At 38.6% G+C, this 17,400-nt stretch overlaps 1 protein-coding gene across 1 annotated transcript in view; it reads left to right on the forward strand.

Moving 5' to 3' along the window:
- The window catches only part of DLGAP2 (DLG associated protein 2), an 84,708-nt gene that overhangs the window by 55,043 nt on the left and 12,265 nt on the right, over positions 1-17,400 (forward strand). Inside the window, exons 6-7 of the mRNA XM_074922347.1 lie at positions 11,624-11,709; positions 12,933-13,348. Of these exons, the coding sequence (XP_074778448.1) occupies positions 11,624-11,709; positions 12,933-13,348 (502 nt within the window). The remainder of the gene's footprint in view (positions 1-11,623; positions 11,710-12,932; positions 13,349-17,400) is intronic.

Here is a 17,400-nt window from a genome sequence, read left to right on the forward strand (position 1 = left end):
TTTTGCCACATCAGCTATAGAGAAAATGTCATGTATTTTGTCATAGTTACAGGTATTGTGGAGACAGCAACATAGATCTTGAGCAGGTAATAGTCCATGTAAGAAAGCCCAGTGAGTGACTGTCCATCTACTAGGAAGTATATTATTTTCTTTGTAAGTAGTAATTCCTTTTCCATTAATGTCCAAATACAATCATAGAAAAGTATTTGGGTTAAGCATGTCATAGCTATTGATTGAACTTCACTGTTTAACATCTTAGTGTGGTATAATTTTGCTGTCTCACAACGTATTAGACTCATGGGAAGGCTTAGGCTTTACCAGCAAGTTGCTTATCCATTTCTCAACATAAAAGTATTGGCTTCTGCTTCTTTAGATGCAATTTAACAACAATAGTAAAATATTCAGATGGCTACTTTTCAAATGTTTTACAAATTAGTGTATCCTAAAAAAGAGACTTGGCAGATAACAGTGAAAATCTTAAACAAGCAGTAAGTCATTTTTGGTACCTTTTAGTCCCTAACCTGAAACTTACTCTTCAGAAAGGAATAGTATCTAGTGTTGTTCTTATCTCTTCTTTACAGCAGCTGTGCACAGTGGTATTTAACAATGTTGGTGTCTTGCTTCAGTCAGTCCTGGTATTTCAGCAATTAATTCTGAAACTTTGATTACATCACTTGATCCTGTTTCTTACTGCAGGTGATGACCAGTACTTTTCACGGGGCTCTGACCCTTCTTGGTATGTGGTGTGTTTAATAATACATGCTTATAATCCACAAAAAACATCTGTGCAATGATTTCCATGGAGGCAGCGGATCTTCTGTAGCAACTTATCATCTGACACTTGGCCCATAATACTGGTCCTCAGGTGCACACACTGAAAAAGGCAAATATTGTTTGCAACAGCGAGTCTTAGAAGGATGAGCTGTTTGTTATCTTTTGAGAAGTTCAAACTGCTTGATTGTACCATTTGGCATTAGATAACGTTAAAATTGCAAAATTACCTTCAACACAGTATCCTGAGAATACATTATACTTGTTTGGGGTTTTTTCTGCAGTAAGTTTCAAACTTCACATTAGTGTGAAAAATACCTTTCTGCAGCATTTCTAAACAGAAAATACATTTTGTTGTATATCTGTTGCCAGGTTTGTAAGGAATAAAAACACAGGGTAAAATATTCTTATTGCAAACTACATAAATAATAATTTATGCCCCCAAAATACAGTTGAAGTATTTAATTTGTTTTAGACTTCTGCATCAAAGCACCTTAAAAACTGATGGTTTTTATTTGCATATTTCCTTGATTGACTAAATGACTTGTTTTCTCATTAGCATGCCATGCCAGGGTAATGCATCGGATTTGCATTTATTTGCATTAATTAATTTGCTATCAGGATGGTTAATTTGTGCATTTTTTAATGCTTCATTCCATTAACACATTGGTGTTGGAATGCTTGCCAATGGAGCTTCATACAGGAGCAGAGAGGTGCAAAGATAAAGAATGACCAGCAGTGTCTCTGCATGTGGACCCAGCCTAGGGCTCCCATGTCTTAGGTATAGATGATTTGTGTGATGTACATGTAATGAAGAGAAGTCCTTTTAAAAAGTCCTGCCATACTAGGCATGTGCCATAAGAATGGTATTCGCATGTACAGGGAGTCCAAGCTCCTAGGGGAGCACTGGACTTACTACAAAGATCAGTAGCACCCGGTCTGCAGGGACAGAGAACAGCACAGACATGGTAAGCCATCTCATGGTATGTTAACTGTATCCCAGATGGGAATTTTGAACAAAAAAAAAGCCTCAGAAACGAAGCTTTTCCCAAAAATAGCTGTTGGGTTTTGTTTTTTCTTCACTGCCATATCTAAATCAAGAGGAATATTGTCAATAGGCACTGGAAGAAAATGTTGATTCCTGAGTTCAAATGAATTGCAAAATACTGCTTCTGGGATTAAAAATTTAGTCAGCATTCTTAAGAAAATATATACAGAAAAAAAGAGTAAAACTCTAGTAAGACTAGTAGCTATAGTCTTCATATCTGTCTTCTATCATGACAGCAGAAGACTAACCAAAGTGTTGGAATTCAAATGGAGCATAGAGATTGTCTAGAGTAAAATAACCAGTAAGTCAAGAACAAAGCTATTGCTAATATATTTTCAGGGATTTTGCTTGCTCTTTTGCACAACCTTGTATATATGCTAATGATTAACATTCAAAAACTGTTCTAGTTATAAATTATTTTATATTAAAAGCATTTAGATTGCAAAATATATGAAAAAATATGTCAAGAAATTGTTCCTTATTTATTTCAAGTATTTCAAAACATGCAGTCCTTTGTTTCTTCTTTATTTAAAAGACATCAAGGCTTCTCAAAAGAACAGAAACCCCGGAAGCAGATGAGATGGAAACAAATTTTGTAAGTGTGGAGGCTGATTCATGATGGTATTTTTGAAGATGAGCACTAATTGTAGCATAGAGAATGGATTCTGTCATCTTCATTTATCATCAGGAGATCATGCTTCAAAATATCTAGGTTTTTTTTTAATCTCCAGAATCTTTATTAAACAAATCATTCTTGTAAATCAAAAGCTGTATTCAGGAGGATTAGTGCATTAACTCGCCTGCCTAATTTTTTGTGTCAAAAGAGGATCTTCTGCACAATATTTATATATATTATTTAGTAAAACTATTAACATTTTGTGGTAAAAACTTTTTTCAAAAAGCTCTGCAGTCTCAAACCAGAATTTCCCTTTAAGGCAAAGCGTTTTGCACCCACATGGCATATTTACTTGGCTTGTAGAAGTCAGTTAAAGTTTTGATAACAACTCCATGGAACAGACACTATAACCTGGTCTTTAGAGTTGGAATTGACCTGTACATATATATATATATATATATATACATGCACATCTAGATAGAGAGAGAGAGAGATGAGTTAGAATTCACAGGCTTAGCTAGTAGTTGCATTTTGGAGTCCTCAGTTATCAGAAAGCTTAGCAGTTGGAATTGTAGTTAAAACAAAGCTATGATTATTTTAAAGCCATCTAAATTTTTACTCTTTTCACAAATTACTGTTGCTCATTTTCTTAACTGCCATCTAACATAATGAAACAATACAAAGTGGGGAAGACACAGACTGCTGCCTTGCACAATATTTGTTGGTTCAGAACAATTTGCCACTTAACATTAAATGTACCAAAAAAAGTTACGAGCAACCACAGCTTATATTGTTGTTACTATTTCATAGTAACTTAACACAAATCCTGTTTCTAAACTGTGGCATGCATTTTTAGCAAAAAGTGCTTTCTTAGAAGACCAGCAGAAGTTTTCAACCCATTGTAGGATATTCTTGTGGTAATTAGCACTTACTGTGCCACACAACGTATTTGAGTAGTCCAGATGTTCTGCTGGAAACTCAAGCATGAAAGTGTAGGTTTATTTTGGTGGGTTTCTAAAATTTATTTTGAAGGAGTATATGATAAAAATGGCTGATAAAAATATTGGCTGATAAAAGTATTCTGTCAGTTAAGGAAAGCAGTAGCAGTTAGTACTGTAGTTTTATTTGAAGTATTTTTCCCACTTTGAAGTCATTGCACACAAATGAGAGCTCCCTGTACCTAAGAATGGTTACCTGCGTCCACAATTACATGTTCCTGATCTAGTGTCAAATGTAGTGTTTTCTTCCCTTTTTTCACTCTTGTTATCACTGAGAAGCCTATGCAAGAGAGGAAAGGTGAATTATTTCCCTTCCTGTGCATCATAAGAGATTGTTTATTAAATTCTAATTATAGAACAAATTGGTTACAGCAGTGAAAATGCACTGAGGGCAGTGAAGTTGCATGGGGAATGAAAATGCCTGAAGGGCTCTTACTACTGATGCTTATGAGAGAGAACCTAAAGACACCAGGTTAAAATCTGTTTTCCTTAGAGACAGTCTGTATAGAAGGTCAGACTGGAGTTTTTAGGACACCACAATGTTATCACAGAATCAAATACCAGGTTGGAAGGGACCTCAGGGATCATCTGGTCCAAGCTTTCTGGCAAAAGCATGGTCTAGACAAGATGGCCCAGCACCCTGTCCAGCTGAATCTTAACAGTGTCCAATGTTGGGGAATCCACCACTTCCCTGGGGAGATTATTCCAATGGCTGATTGTCATAGTGAAAAATTTTCCTCTTGTGTTCAGTCGGAATCTCCCCAGGAGTAACTTGTACCCGTTACTCCTCTTTTCCCTGTGACTCTGTAAAAAAATGAGTCTCCATCTTCTTTGTAGCCACCCTTTAAATACTGGAACATGATGATAAGGTCTCCCCTAAGCGTTCTCTTCTCAAGGCTGAGCAAACCTTGTTCTCTCAGCCTTTCCTCATATAACAGGCTTCTCAGTCCCTTGATCATCTCTGTGGCCCTTCTCTGGACCCTTAACAGCCTGACCACATTTTTTTTTGTATAGCAGGGACCAAAACTGAACACAGTCATGTTTCAGTGCTCCTGTTTAAGAGCAGAATAATACTTTTAACACAGAAATAAAGGTTGCTTTTAGTAGTTAAAATTATCAGCTAAAAAAGCTTAGTAAATACTTTGAGGGAATAATTTAGTCTGTTCGTGCATCTTTTTCTAGAATGAGTGCCTATAAACAAACCAAGATTGATTATAACAAGCAAGCTATTTGCATTAGTGATTTGCATTTATTCAGATAATTTTATGTTAGTATAATTTACTTGTGGATCATTTATTACCAAGTCAGTGCCAGTATCTGATACTTAGTTTTCAAATTTGAGCTGGATCAGTCATCAGTGACTGATCACAGAGGATTCATAGTATTGTCTGCTCCTTGTACTGGCAGAAAAAATAAACATACAGGAGAATGTTATGCCTTTGTGAAAGGTAAGACAAATAAGACAGAAATAATCTCAAAATGCTCCATTACATTTACTATTAATATTATAAGCCTCATGGGCATACTGTAAGCCCATTAGACAACATTTTTCATGGCATAAAGTGCCACATTTTTAAAGAAGTTTTAGTTCTTTGTTTGCAAGGAAAGAAGAAGATGACATGCTATATTAGATCTACTCCTTTATTCTGCTTTTGATCAGTGTCTGGCTATTTTCTTGTTTCCTCTTCTGTGTGAGATTCCCTCATAACCAGATAGACATAATTTGTCACATTATTTTGCTTTACTGAGGTTGTGGACCAGTTTGCAAATATTAAGGCTTTTAGAACCCATGCAAGTATTAAAACATAAATGAATTGTGGAGAATAACAACAGATTTATTAAGACTTATTTGAGTTTCAGGAGCCACACTATCAAAACAAATGCATTACTTTTTCTCCTCTGCTCATTTGAATCTAGCCTAGCCAATCTGATTAAACCTAAAGAGTTTCCTGCTGTCTTCTAGCAGGAGTCTTTATAGTATCTGTCATTCAGAAACGCAATTTATTTGTTCATTTGTTTCTTTGTAAGTGCAAATTATTTTGTTATTTCCCACTTTTACTTGTGTTGGCACTTGCCTTCAGTTCCCAGATGTATTTTTTTTGTTGGTTGTTACAATATTTGCAATCCTAGATTGCGCACACACACAAAAAATTTGGCATTCTCCTGCTGTTACAAGGCACAGTGAGGAAATGAAAGCATTAAAATATGAAAGCAATCATCAGGTCATTTAGTTAGTGTCAGCCTTGGCAAGCTGGAGGGAAGGATAATTTGGCAAGAGTTTATATTTAGAGGTAACTAATGTCATTTTTATTTTGATACCTGAGCCATCATTTTTCTGATAATTTTGTTTTGAATAAAATTTTAGAGCAGATTACTTCATTTGTGTCTGTAAATTCTAAGTGTCAATTGCATATTGGGCAAATTATTCAGAATATACTTCTAGGTGAAATACCAGTAAGAAAGCACTTGAAAACAGGCAGATGAAAAAGACTTTTTCTTGCTCTGTTGTATCAGTGGAAAATACCAGCCCATCTAAAATATAAAAGGGAAATATGCCTCCACACATCAGAAGCAGAGTTCAAAAGACATGCTATCTGTTACCAAACCAAACAATGTAGCTGGCAAAAACAGATATGCTGTTGATACGCAATACAGAAGAAAATCGTGGTTACCAGTCTGCCTGCTTTGTTCCAGCAACATCAATTGGCCAAATTGATGTTCTCTGTAGGGACCGTCCCTTGTTTATATCTTTAGACCATCATGTTTCCAACAGCACTATGTCTGAGCTGCAGAGACATCCTCGTGGAAAGCAAAAGTCTCTGTCCATTAACCATTGCTCACCTCTGCAGTGTTACTAGCTGTACGTGATCCCCACAAGGATGATACCATTGACCTTCCTTAGCCTATTTCCATGTCCAGCAGCCTGGGCTCCACTTCATCCCTCAGGACTCATTCAGTGGGTCCCAAGGAGCATAGGATGTAGAAATGGTCATCCTCAGGATATCACTCTATGAAGGAAGTGCAGCGCTTTAAAAGGAACTGAAGACAAAGACTGACACATGGGGAGATGTCAGATTGGTTTCTTTTGTCTGGCTTTGGCTTAGGTCTGGTCTGGCACACAGTGTCTGTCCCTCCATGCTGAGTCATGTGAGTGAGCTGGAGGCCCTGTCTTCCCATCTGTTCAGCTTCTTCAGCCTGGCCACCCACAAATCTCTTTTCCCTTGTCAGATCTTCAGGCTTCTAATGCTGTGAAGCCTGAGCTTGCAACACTGACACCATCATCTGGAGCAGTGGTTCATTCAAACAATTTCAAGGATCTTGATCAACAATCCCACAAATGGAAGTAATGATGTTGGTCCTTTCCTTGGACCCACTCCAACAGAATCATAGAATAGAAGAATGGAATGGAGTGGAATGGAATAGAATAGAATAGACTAGAATGGAATGGAATAGAATAGAATAGAATAGAATAGAATAGAATAGAATAGAATAGAATAGAATAGAATAGAATAGAATAGAATAGAATAGAATCATAGGATGGTTTGGGTTGCAAGTGACCTTAAAGATCATCTAGTTCCAACCCCCCTGCCATGGGCAGGGACACCTTCCACTAGAGCAGGTTCCTCAAAGCTCCATCCAACCTGGCCTGGGACACTTCCAGGTAGGGGGCAGACACAACTTCTCTGGACTGTCTTTTCCAGTGTCTCACCATCCTCACAGTAAAGAATTTCTTCCTTATATCTAATATGAATCTACCCTCTGTCAGTTTAAAACAGTTACTCATTGCACTATCACTACACTCCCTGATAAAGAGTCCCTCCTCATCTTTCCTGTAGCCCCCTTTAGGTACTAGAAGGCTGCTACGAAGTCTCTCTGGAGCCTTCTCTTCTCTGGGCTGAACAACCTCAACTCTCTCAGCCTGTCCTCATAAGGGAGGTGCTCCAGCCCTCTGATCATCTTCATGGCCTCCTCTAAACTCACTCCAACAGGTCCATGTCCTTCTTATGTTGGGGGCCCCAGAGCTGAACACAGTACTGCAGGTGGGGTCTCATGAGAGCAGAACAGAGGCAGAGAATCCTCTCCCTTGACCTGGTGGCCACAATTCTCTTGATGCAGCCCCAGGTGTGATTGGTTTTCTGGGCTGTGACTGCACACTGCTGGCTCATATTCAGTTTTCCATCCAACAATACCCACAAGTCCTTCTCTGCAGGGATCTCAATCCACTCATTGCCCATCCTGTATCTGTGCTTAGGATTGCCCTGACCCATGTGCAGGACCTTGCACTTGGCCTTGTTGAACTTCATGAGGTTTGCACAGGCGCACCTCTCTAGCCTGTGAGGATCCCTCTGGATGGCATCCCTTACCACACCACTCAGCTTAGTGTCATGTGCAAACTTGCTGAGGGTGTACTCAATCCCACTGTCCATGTCCCCAAGAAAGATGCTAAATAATCCTGGTCCCTGTGTGGACACCTGAGGGACACTACTCATTCCTGGTCTCCACTCAGACATTGAGTTGCACTCTTTGAGTGCAACAATACAGCCAATTCCTTATCCTCTGAGTGGTCCATCCATCAAATCAATGTCTCTCTGTTTTAGAGACAAGGCTGTCGTGTGGGACAGCATCAAATGCTTTCCACAAGTCCGATAGATGAAGTCAGTCACTCTACCCTTATCTGTAACTCTGTCACAGAAGGCCAACAAATTTGTCAGATACTATCTGCCTTTAGTGAAGCCATGTTGGCCATCCAACAGTCCTAGCTGTGGTAGGTCCAGAGCAATCCAGGTATACTGACTTCATCATACCATCAGCACCAGCATCTTACCTCGTGTAAAGAAGCCTTAAGAACCCTGACAGAGTCAATGACTTTTTCCATGCCTTGGGATTGCCATTCACAATCAGTTATACTGTGATTCTCCTTTACACTGCCATTAGACATTGTCAGAAGCATTGCCGTGTGCGGCTGTGCACAAAGACCCAGTCTCTTCTCCAACCTTTGACTAACTGGTCATAGCACTTTGACATTTTGTCCTGCTTCTATAAGGAGACATATGCAGGCTCAAAATCACCCTTACTTCTTATTGTCCAAAATGTCCAGGTTTTATCGATTATACTGCAAACTTCTGAGGTAGGAGGTATAAAAGGAAGTCTCTGTTCCTTCTGTCACTGCCCTAAGACATATTACCCTCATCACTGGGACACTGTGAAGTTAGAGCCTGCTCGTATAGTTAACTTCCACTGTGTTCATTTTGCAGAAAATTCATCCTCTGCCTTCTGTCACAAAACTTTTTTTCCATGACTTAGGAAACAGTGCTCAGACTTTCATGCATCCTCCTGAAGAATGCACGAAACTGAATGTTCCCATAACCTGACATCAACACTACCAGATATCTGACTATCTTTGCTAAATCTGTAAGACCATAATGAAATCCACTAATATTCCTTGGTAATTGCCTGCCTTCTGCCTGTTCACTACAAAGACAATAGACTAGAAATGCTCAGATCAGATTTCCTATATCACTACCACCTACTTTAATAACCACTGCACCTTCTCAACATAGGAAGAAATCTTGATTTTGAGATCATGGTCTTAAGCATTCCTCCAGTGTCACCTTCCAAACTGCCAAGCACTTTCTGTTCTTTAATAACAGAAATTACAGTCTCCTTTGTCACTCTCTTCCTCCAATAAGTGCTTTATAGTGACTCCATCTGAGATCAAGATAATTTCTCTGGCTTTTTCACAGGTTACATGATGCATCAGATATGACTTGGAAGGCCATGGTCTCTGCAACTTTAACAAGATCTCCCAGTCTTCTTATCTCCAGAAGGACACTAAATCCTTGGTTGAAGATGTGCCCTTTGATGACATTATTTATTGTAGTTTAAACACTGCAAGTTCCTAAATTATGTGTTTTAACCCAGACTGACTCTGGTTGCTTTGGGGATGAAGCCCAATACCATAGCTCTTAACAACAGTTGAGACTTCCTGACTGCTCCAGATGTTGCTATGGATTTCTACATCAAAAAACTTCCTCCAGAAAATTTTTCCCCACCTTAGATATCATCTCCCTGCTAGCACTCATACAGGTGCACCCAAAAGCCACAGTGTAAGCATTTCATGTTATCTGCTCTTCTTCACTACCTATCACCTCCTGTCCCTTTGAGAATGTTGACTTCACTCTTCAAAACATGTCTATGCATATTTGACAGAGCTCTCATCACTGTAGTTAAGGCTGCAAGTGTAATTTCCCTCTCCACTCCCCCTCAACAAGCTAGATGAGTATCTCATTCTTGGCCCAGTTAATTCATTTCTGCTCACCTGTCACTAATGAAGATGTTTTATATGCAGCTTTTCTCACATCCCTGAAAGAGTTAAGTGAGTGCCTAGTCCCTCAATTAGACTTGAACTTATTATTTAAGACTGTTTGGAACCCTTCTATGCTATAAATAATGGTGTCTATCCTGATAGATATCTCTCATGCTAAGAAACTGGACCGTATGGCTGTTCGACTTATAGCAGTGTTCTTTGAGCAGAGGGTGACCCTCCAAGTACAACTTAAACTTCTCACCCATGTTGCAGCCAAGACTCACCTTAACTAGGAAACCAGCTTGCCTGTTTTTTGGTTGGTTCTTGTGTTGTTTTTTCTTCCCCAAGATGCCTACCTCTGTGGTTGAGGCTTTTTCTCACTGTCAACATCAAGAGGGATCTTTCTTTTTATACTGACACCAAATCCTGGAGACTGTTACCAAATCTGATATCTTAGTTCTCTCAATGTGTTGCCCGTCCAAGTGAACATACACAGCTTCCATGCATTGCCAATGTGGAAACAGCAGTGCACACTTTCTCCTAGACCTCATGCAGAATAAATGGAAGGGATGGTAAATATGTATTTCCCTGACAGCTGCCACACTGAGCTTCTGGCAAACCTGTGCCTGACACTACGCTGTACAGTTGTTAACATGCTGTTAACATTTACTAAAGAGTTTCTGCACTAGTTGTTTTCATTAACATCTTCAGTACCCACACCCAGGTAAATATGAATGTGTACTGATTGTTGGCTGGAATTCCCTTCCATGCGAATGTACATGGAGCTACAGTTTGAAGATGGAATGAGAAGTTACCAGCAACTGGCTTCTTCAAGTAGTCCACATGTACATTCACTTTCCACCCTCCTCCCCCTTCCAGAAACCTGGCGGGATTGGGACTCTGCAGCTGAGATACAGCTGCAAAGGCCACTGGGCTCCTTCCAGAGGTGCCTGTGACTGCTGCAAAATGAAAAGTTATCCTGTCTTCATCATAAGATACACTCTTTGAATTCATGCATGGAGTACGCGAATTGAAAAACTGGTTGCTGATTTTTTTTTATTTAACACTGAAAATATCATTCAAAATGAAAAGTCAGTTCTATTCTTTTTGTTTTTTTCCCAACTCTCCCTCGATTCAGTATAATTTGCATACTGCAGCACTCGTTATGTCTATGTCAAAGACTTGGGGGCGGTATGGTGGTGGGTAGTGTTATATAAAATCCCACAGAAACTTGCAAAAGTAATGTGGTCTCAGTTATGACGAAAACTGTACTCTGAATGTATTTCAGTAAGTGTATTTCATATGGGAATACTATAAAAAGTGCATAAATTAGTTGCTTGATATAGCATTTTCAAGACCATGTTATTAAAAAAGGTGAGATATGGCATTCTGCTGTATCCTTCACGTCATTTAAATGGTTCTATATTTGTCAACGCAGTTGTCAATGAAATTTCATTGCAGCATTTCTTTTTATCACTTGCAAATTTATCAGGCTACTTGAGATTTTATTTTGTTTTGTAAATCAAGGACTATAATAAGACTGTTTTATAATAATATAAAAAGAGTCTATCATTTGGATTCCTCGTTCTAAGAAAAAGCTCTTCCAGACCAAGCTTAGTCCCTGCTTCCACTGAGTAATTGCATCTGCTTAGGTTTGAAATAGGGAATTACATAGAAGAAGAGAAGTACTTTTGCAAAGCTTTATAAAACACAGAACCAAAACTATTATACCAGGCTGAATACCTATTTAATTTATGTTACTGTTCTAGGTGTTTCTTAGCATTAAGAGAGGAAATATATAATTAATTTTGAATTAGTGCAGGTAGAAATAGGGCTGAGTTGTTGGTCCTCACTCTGCAGATGTATCTTTTGTGTTGAATTAGGTGGAAACAGCAACTGATTCAGATACTGAAAGCAGAGGCCTACGGGAATACCACTCTGTTGGAGTACAAGTAGAAGATGAAAAACGGTAATTTAAGAATATACAAAAATCTGTAGTCTTTTATAACACAACACACATTTGTAAGCAGAGTTAATAAACATCTGGCAAGTGCTGCCCCTAAATAATTCACAAAACCAAATTTCTTATAGCAAGCTGGTCATTTGGTAAAATATTTAGAGATTATTTAGCAGTTGCTTAATATTTAGTTAACTTCCCAGTCTTTAATTGGAGGGAAGGTAGTAAAAGTTTTAAATTAAAGTACTGGATGAATATAATTTGTTGGCATAACAAATTCAAAAAAGCTGTCTATTAGAATACTGTTCCTTTGATAGGACCCCTCACACTGATCCAGGCTTCCCCAATCCACACAGAGTGATACAACAGTTAGGAGGTAACCCACGGTACCTTCATCCTAAACTAGAATCAGCTTTTATGCTTGTTCAGTCTTTCTCTAGCTTTGTAAAACTGCTGGCCCACGTACTAACCCACAGTTTATCCGTGGCAGGCACTGCCTATTAAGTACTGGACTGGGACCATTATCTCATTTCATTGCAGCTGTCAGTATCTGACTGCTAATTACCTTTTACCATCATTGACTAGAAGTAATTTGAAACAATAGTCTCAGATGTGAAAAGATTTCACAAATAATGTTTGCTTCTTTGTCTAATTTTTTAACGTAAAGCTTTTCTAAAATGTCATTATTTGGTGGCATATCACAATAGAAAATCAACATTTAATAGCTGTCCTATGAGGCAAGTAAAAAATACCACAGTCCTAAACCTGCTGCTACTATTTTTCTTTTATTAGAGGATCCTCAACAGTCCTAACTTAGGAAATTTTCAGATTTTGTCTAATTAAAAATCTTAATATTTAATTTTTTTATATACATGTATTTTACAGACTTCTGTCAGGAAATGTAATCTTGCAGTTCTGTTAGTTCCAGTTCATTTAGTAATGATACATGATACTTTGAATTATCACAATAAATCAATATATGCTTCCAGTGACAATTTAAATTATTTTCTTTTGTATCTTTGCCCAGATTAATGATGCCACTATGCATTTTGGTTTTCCTCTCTGTTTTTACTCATTGTCTTATTTTAGTGCGACACGCACAAAGAAAAAATACTTAACATGAAGTCCAAGGAGAAAACCAAAATCCATTCACTGAAACATTATTCTATGCCTCTGTATAATCACATATGCATTTATATGTCTTAGTCTCTTTTCTTTTTTCCCTCTTCACCAAGACACGGTCGATTCAAGCGCTCAAACAGTGTAACAGCAGCTGTCCAGGCTGACCTGGAACTGGAGGGTTTTCCAGGACATATCACCATGGAGGACAAGGGACTTCAGTTTGGTTCATCGTTCCAGCAGCACTCAGAGCCCAGCACACCCACCCAATACAGCGCAGTGAGAACTGTACGGACACAGGGACTGTTCAGTTACAGAGAAGATTATAGGACCCCAGTTGACACCTCAAACCTTCCACCACCAGAACCCTGGCTAGAGCCAGCCATTGAGACAGTAGAGACTGGTCGAATGTCTCCTTGTCGACGGGACGGATCTTGGTTTATGAAGTTGCTACATACTGAAACTAAGAGAATGGAAGGATGGTGTAAAGAAATGGAAAGAGAAGCAGAAGAAAATGATCTTTCTGAAGAAAGTAAGAACATTTCAGTATCTTTTCTTATAGATGTCTGCTAAAATAAGAAATTGGTTAGGATAAATTTGTGGTCTGTAGTTTATCCTTACTCATTTTGTAGTAAGAAAGATACTATACAGAACCATTAGAGAGAAGACCCATGTCCCGCAACTGACTGTGCAACCTGGCGTTTTCCAGAGTAAAGTTTTGTAGAAGTAGTTGAGGACCCAACTGTAGAGTCAAGCACAGGTTCAAAGTCTGGTTTTAGAAATGGCTCAAATGGTACAATAGCTCCATCCGCAGCTACAACTCTGACACAGTCTTCCCACTCACTTCTATGGCTCCAGTGTTCGACCCTTTGACAGAGTACACAAGGAGATCCTACGTGAACATTCTTTGCTGTTTTCCTGAAACCTGAGAATTTGCCTGTTATTGACGAACAGTCATTTTTAAAATATTTTCATTCCTTTACAGGCACTTGTGCCTATCTTAAAGGGTCTGTTGGAAGAACAGAAAGGAGTAGGCAAGAACAATAGTTAAAGCACTTCTGCAGTTACACAGGCATATGCACTATTAGATAGTTCAGCTGCATTTTTTATTATAATTTTGTCAAGAATCGTTATTATTCTCTCACATCTTGTGGACACCTTGAAAGGAGTGATGGGATAAAGTGAAAAATAATGTAGACTATTTTGGAACAAGATCCAAGACAGCACTAATGATAGTAATATATCAAAGTGGTCCTAACATGCAGTAGCCAGCTCCCTGTGATTCCCTCTGAGGTCAATTATCCTTGTTCTTCAGGCTTAGTTTTAGAAATATTTCAGTCCCTACAATCTGAATTATTGTCTTGGCTGAGATTTTCTCAGATCACAAATTAGTTCATCTTTTCCTGCACTCTCACGAATCTCACCATCACCTCTGAATACTCTTTTCTGATAATCTTCTTTCCCCCTCACTGAGTTCTTGCTATGATCTACCCTCAGGTCTTGGGCCAGGCTGCATGGTAACTAAAAGGCCAATTTCTATTTCTTGTGCTGACCTCTTCAAAAGAAAGGATGTATACATTTTTACCTCATCATTTTTTATTTTACAGCCATATTTCTCCACTTTATTGTGCACAAGTCTGCCAAGTAACAACATAGGATTTGGGGTGGGGGAGAGAATAAGGCTGTTTTTCTTCGTTCAGCCTCCAGTGCTTTCTGGAGTGTAGGTTTTTGTCCTTATTTTCATCATGGCAGAACTGAGCTGAGAATTTTCCCTTTGCATTCATATTGTGAAGACTTTAATACTCTCCTAGGGGCTGTTAAAGTACAAATAATAAAATATTTTGCTTTGCTTAGCCCATGTGAGGATTTCCAAGCCTTCTTTCTTAATGGTTGTTTTTTTTAATACTTCTTTTTACTGTATACGTCTTATTTTTCAAGTCCCCAAATCTTTGCACTGCTGAATACTGACATTTCTCTGCCATCATGGAGTATCCCAAAGCACCTGCTTGCAAGGTTGCCTGTTACTGATATGGGGACATGAGTGCTCACAATCTGAACCAGAAATTCAAAGAGCAAGACTTTAATCTCCTTAGAAAGAGTAAAATTATTAGGGAGCAAAGGGGAGAAACACACATGTGGTAAGCCCCTCTCTGCCCCTAGGAGGCTAGTGAGAAGTCTGCAGGCAAGGGGTGGACTTTTCCCACCTCCTCTCTCTGCAAGCTCTTCCTCATGCACAGCCCTAATCAAATCTGCAGCCACATGAAATAAGCACTGGAAGCACTCTCACGTCAGTACTCCTTCACTCAGAAACACACATAGGGAATTAACAATTTTACTCTAGAATACAAAGCTGTGTACTACATTAGGAAAACTTGGAGGAGCTGATTTTAGCTGCCGATCTGTTCCTAGGTGCAGAATCAGCCTCTCCCACCATGTGAACCTATGCTCTTGCACTCCAGAAATACATTGAAACACCTTACTGCATGGGGAGATGGCGATTAGGAAGATAGTTTTCAGTAAACTGTACAGAGGACATGAAGACAAATTGGACTCCAGCATTTTTTATTAATATTTGGAGTTAGTGACACCCTTTTAACCTAGAACATTTCAGTCTGAAAATGAAATGAAGTATCAGGATTTTATGTTACCTATCAGCAATTCTCTGATACAGTTACTAAAACACAACTAAAATAGACCCTTGAAATCCCCTTTTAAAACCAATCGAAATGGGTTAATTACTTGTGTTTGGGGGAACATTTTGACTTCCATAATAGGTTAGAGAAATTATTATAGAATAGGTCTATACATATGCAAAATCAGATGTTTGTCTTCAGCTGATTGTCAAAAGTATCACCCAGACTTCCGATTTTTCATTTTGTGTGACTCATTTCAAGAGATTTTCCTCAAATAATTTCAAAATTACATTATAGTTGAAATGCTATCCCTTCACCTAATATAGCTTACATCAAGTAAAAGGAACTTCTCAAATAATTGTTTTCACCGAGGGAATGAGCTTCACAGCATTTTAAAGTTTTAGTATGAATAATTTTTTCCTGTTGAGTCTTTGACATATTTTGTATTCCCAGTTTGAGCTATGGAGGTTGAAAAGTATGTATCCACAAGAATTGAAGTTTAATGATATCCCAACATGAAATGTGTCTTGACATATTTAAGCATTTAGCAGTTCCCTGAAGAAAATACATGCAAATGGGGGAGCCAGAAGCAACTGAATATGTTTTTCCATCTTCCAGCAGGAGCTACTATTCCCAAAACACTTTGCAGCAAAGTTTGCACATTCAAACTGTCATTGTTAATGTTGAATCATTCATTTTCAGCCTAGGTATATTAATTGTACCTGAAGACCAAATATAGCTTTGCATGTCATAAGAGAAGGCTGTCTTTAGCATATCATTTCGATTTAGTTTTAATCACGGGAAGAGTTAAAATAGAACTGCATTTTAGAAAACAATTTCATTTTCTGCATTTACACAATAGCCCTGAGATCACAGACTGCTGTCTGATTGCTGTATTGATTTTTTCTTTCACTGTAGCTTTTCTCCCATAATGTTGTTTTAAGAACCTCACTCACCAGGTCTTAGAAAAGGAGAAGATAATCATTGCAGTAAAAATAACCTCTCTTTCTTTTCACAGAATTTGTTTATTTGGTCAGTTGCCATGAATTGTATTTTGGAGTCTCTGTAAAGTTCATATATTGTTTGTGGGGGTAGTTATATGTGTTCTTAGTGTTTATTATAACACATATAGATAAATACATATATGTGGCTGTAACTGTTCCCAGGGTAAGTCATCTGATCATTTGCACTAGCAGAGTGCCTTCAAACAAAAAGATGTGTTTCTCCAGGGTGCTGACTGGAGTTTCAGTTTTACACCCTGAAAATTGTGTTTGGCTGTGACTGGTGTCTAGGTGATGACAAGAAAAACACTCTCAATTGTCACAAAGCTATTGCAAACCAAGAGGGCCAGGACTGTGCTGCCCGCGAGCTCTGTGATGGGAGCAGGGAAACTGGCGCAGGGAGGGGGAGAGTAGGCGAGCCCAGTGGGGAGCCACAGTCCCTGCCCACAGCTTGTAGGCAAGGACTGGCAGAGGGAAGCAAAAGACATGCTGGGCTTCTGAAGGCCACATGTTTGGCCACTGAAATATTTCAATACACAAGGCGAATAGAGAACAGCCACACAGTTTACTCTCATATAAAAGTCCTAAGATAGGTGCAAAAAAATTAGCTATAGTATAAACTATGCCAGCAGAGGGTTGTTTTGCTGGTATTTTCTGCATTGTGGTTAGGAGGTCTGCTGTATAGCTACATAGTAAAGTGATCTCTAATGAAAAAAAAAAAAAAAAGGCATTAGAGAGAGTGAGAGCTCAAAATATCACCCTTCTCTCCTTCTCTTCCCCTACCCCTTCATTCCATGGATGTTGGATTTTTCCTTGCTAATCCTCTGGCTGATATTTCCACAGTACGGCAAGGACTTTACTAACACAGCCAAATAGTAACAGAAAACATAAGAGTTAAATCTCCCATAGTTCGGGGAAAAAAAAATTGCAACCAATTTATTTTAGTATAT

The sequence above is a fragment of the Athene noctua genome, chromosome 1 (assembly GCF_965140245.1).
Source record: "Athene noctua chromosome 1, bAthNoc1.hap1.1, whole genome shotgun sequence".
Classification (NCBI taxonomy): domain Eukaryota; kingdom Metazoa; phylum Chordata; class Aves; order Strigiformes; family Strigidae; genus Athene; species Athene noctua.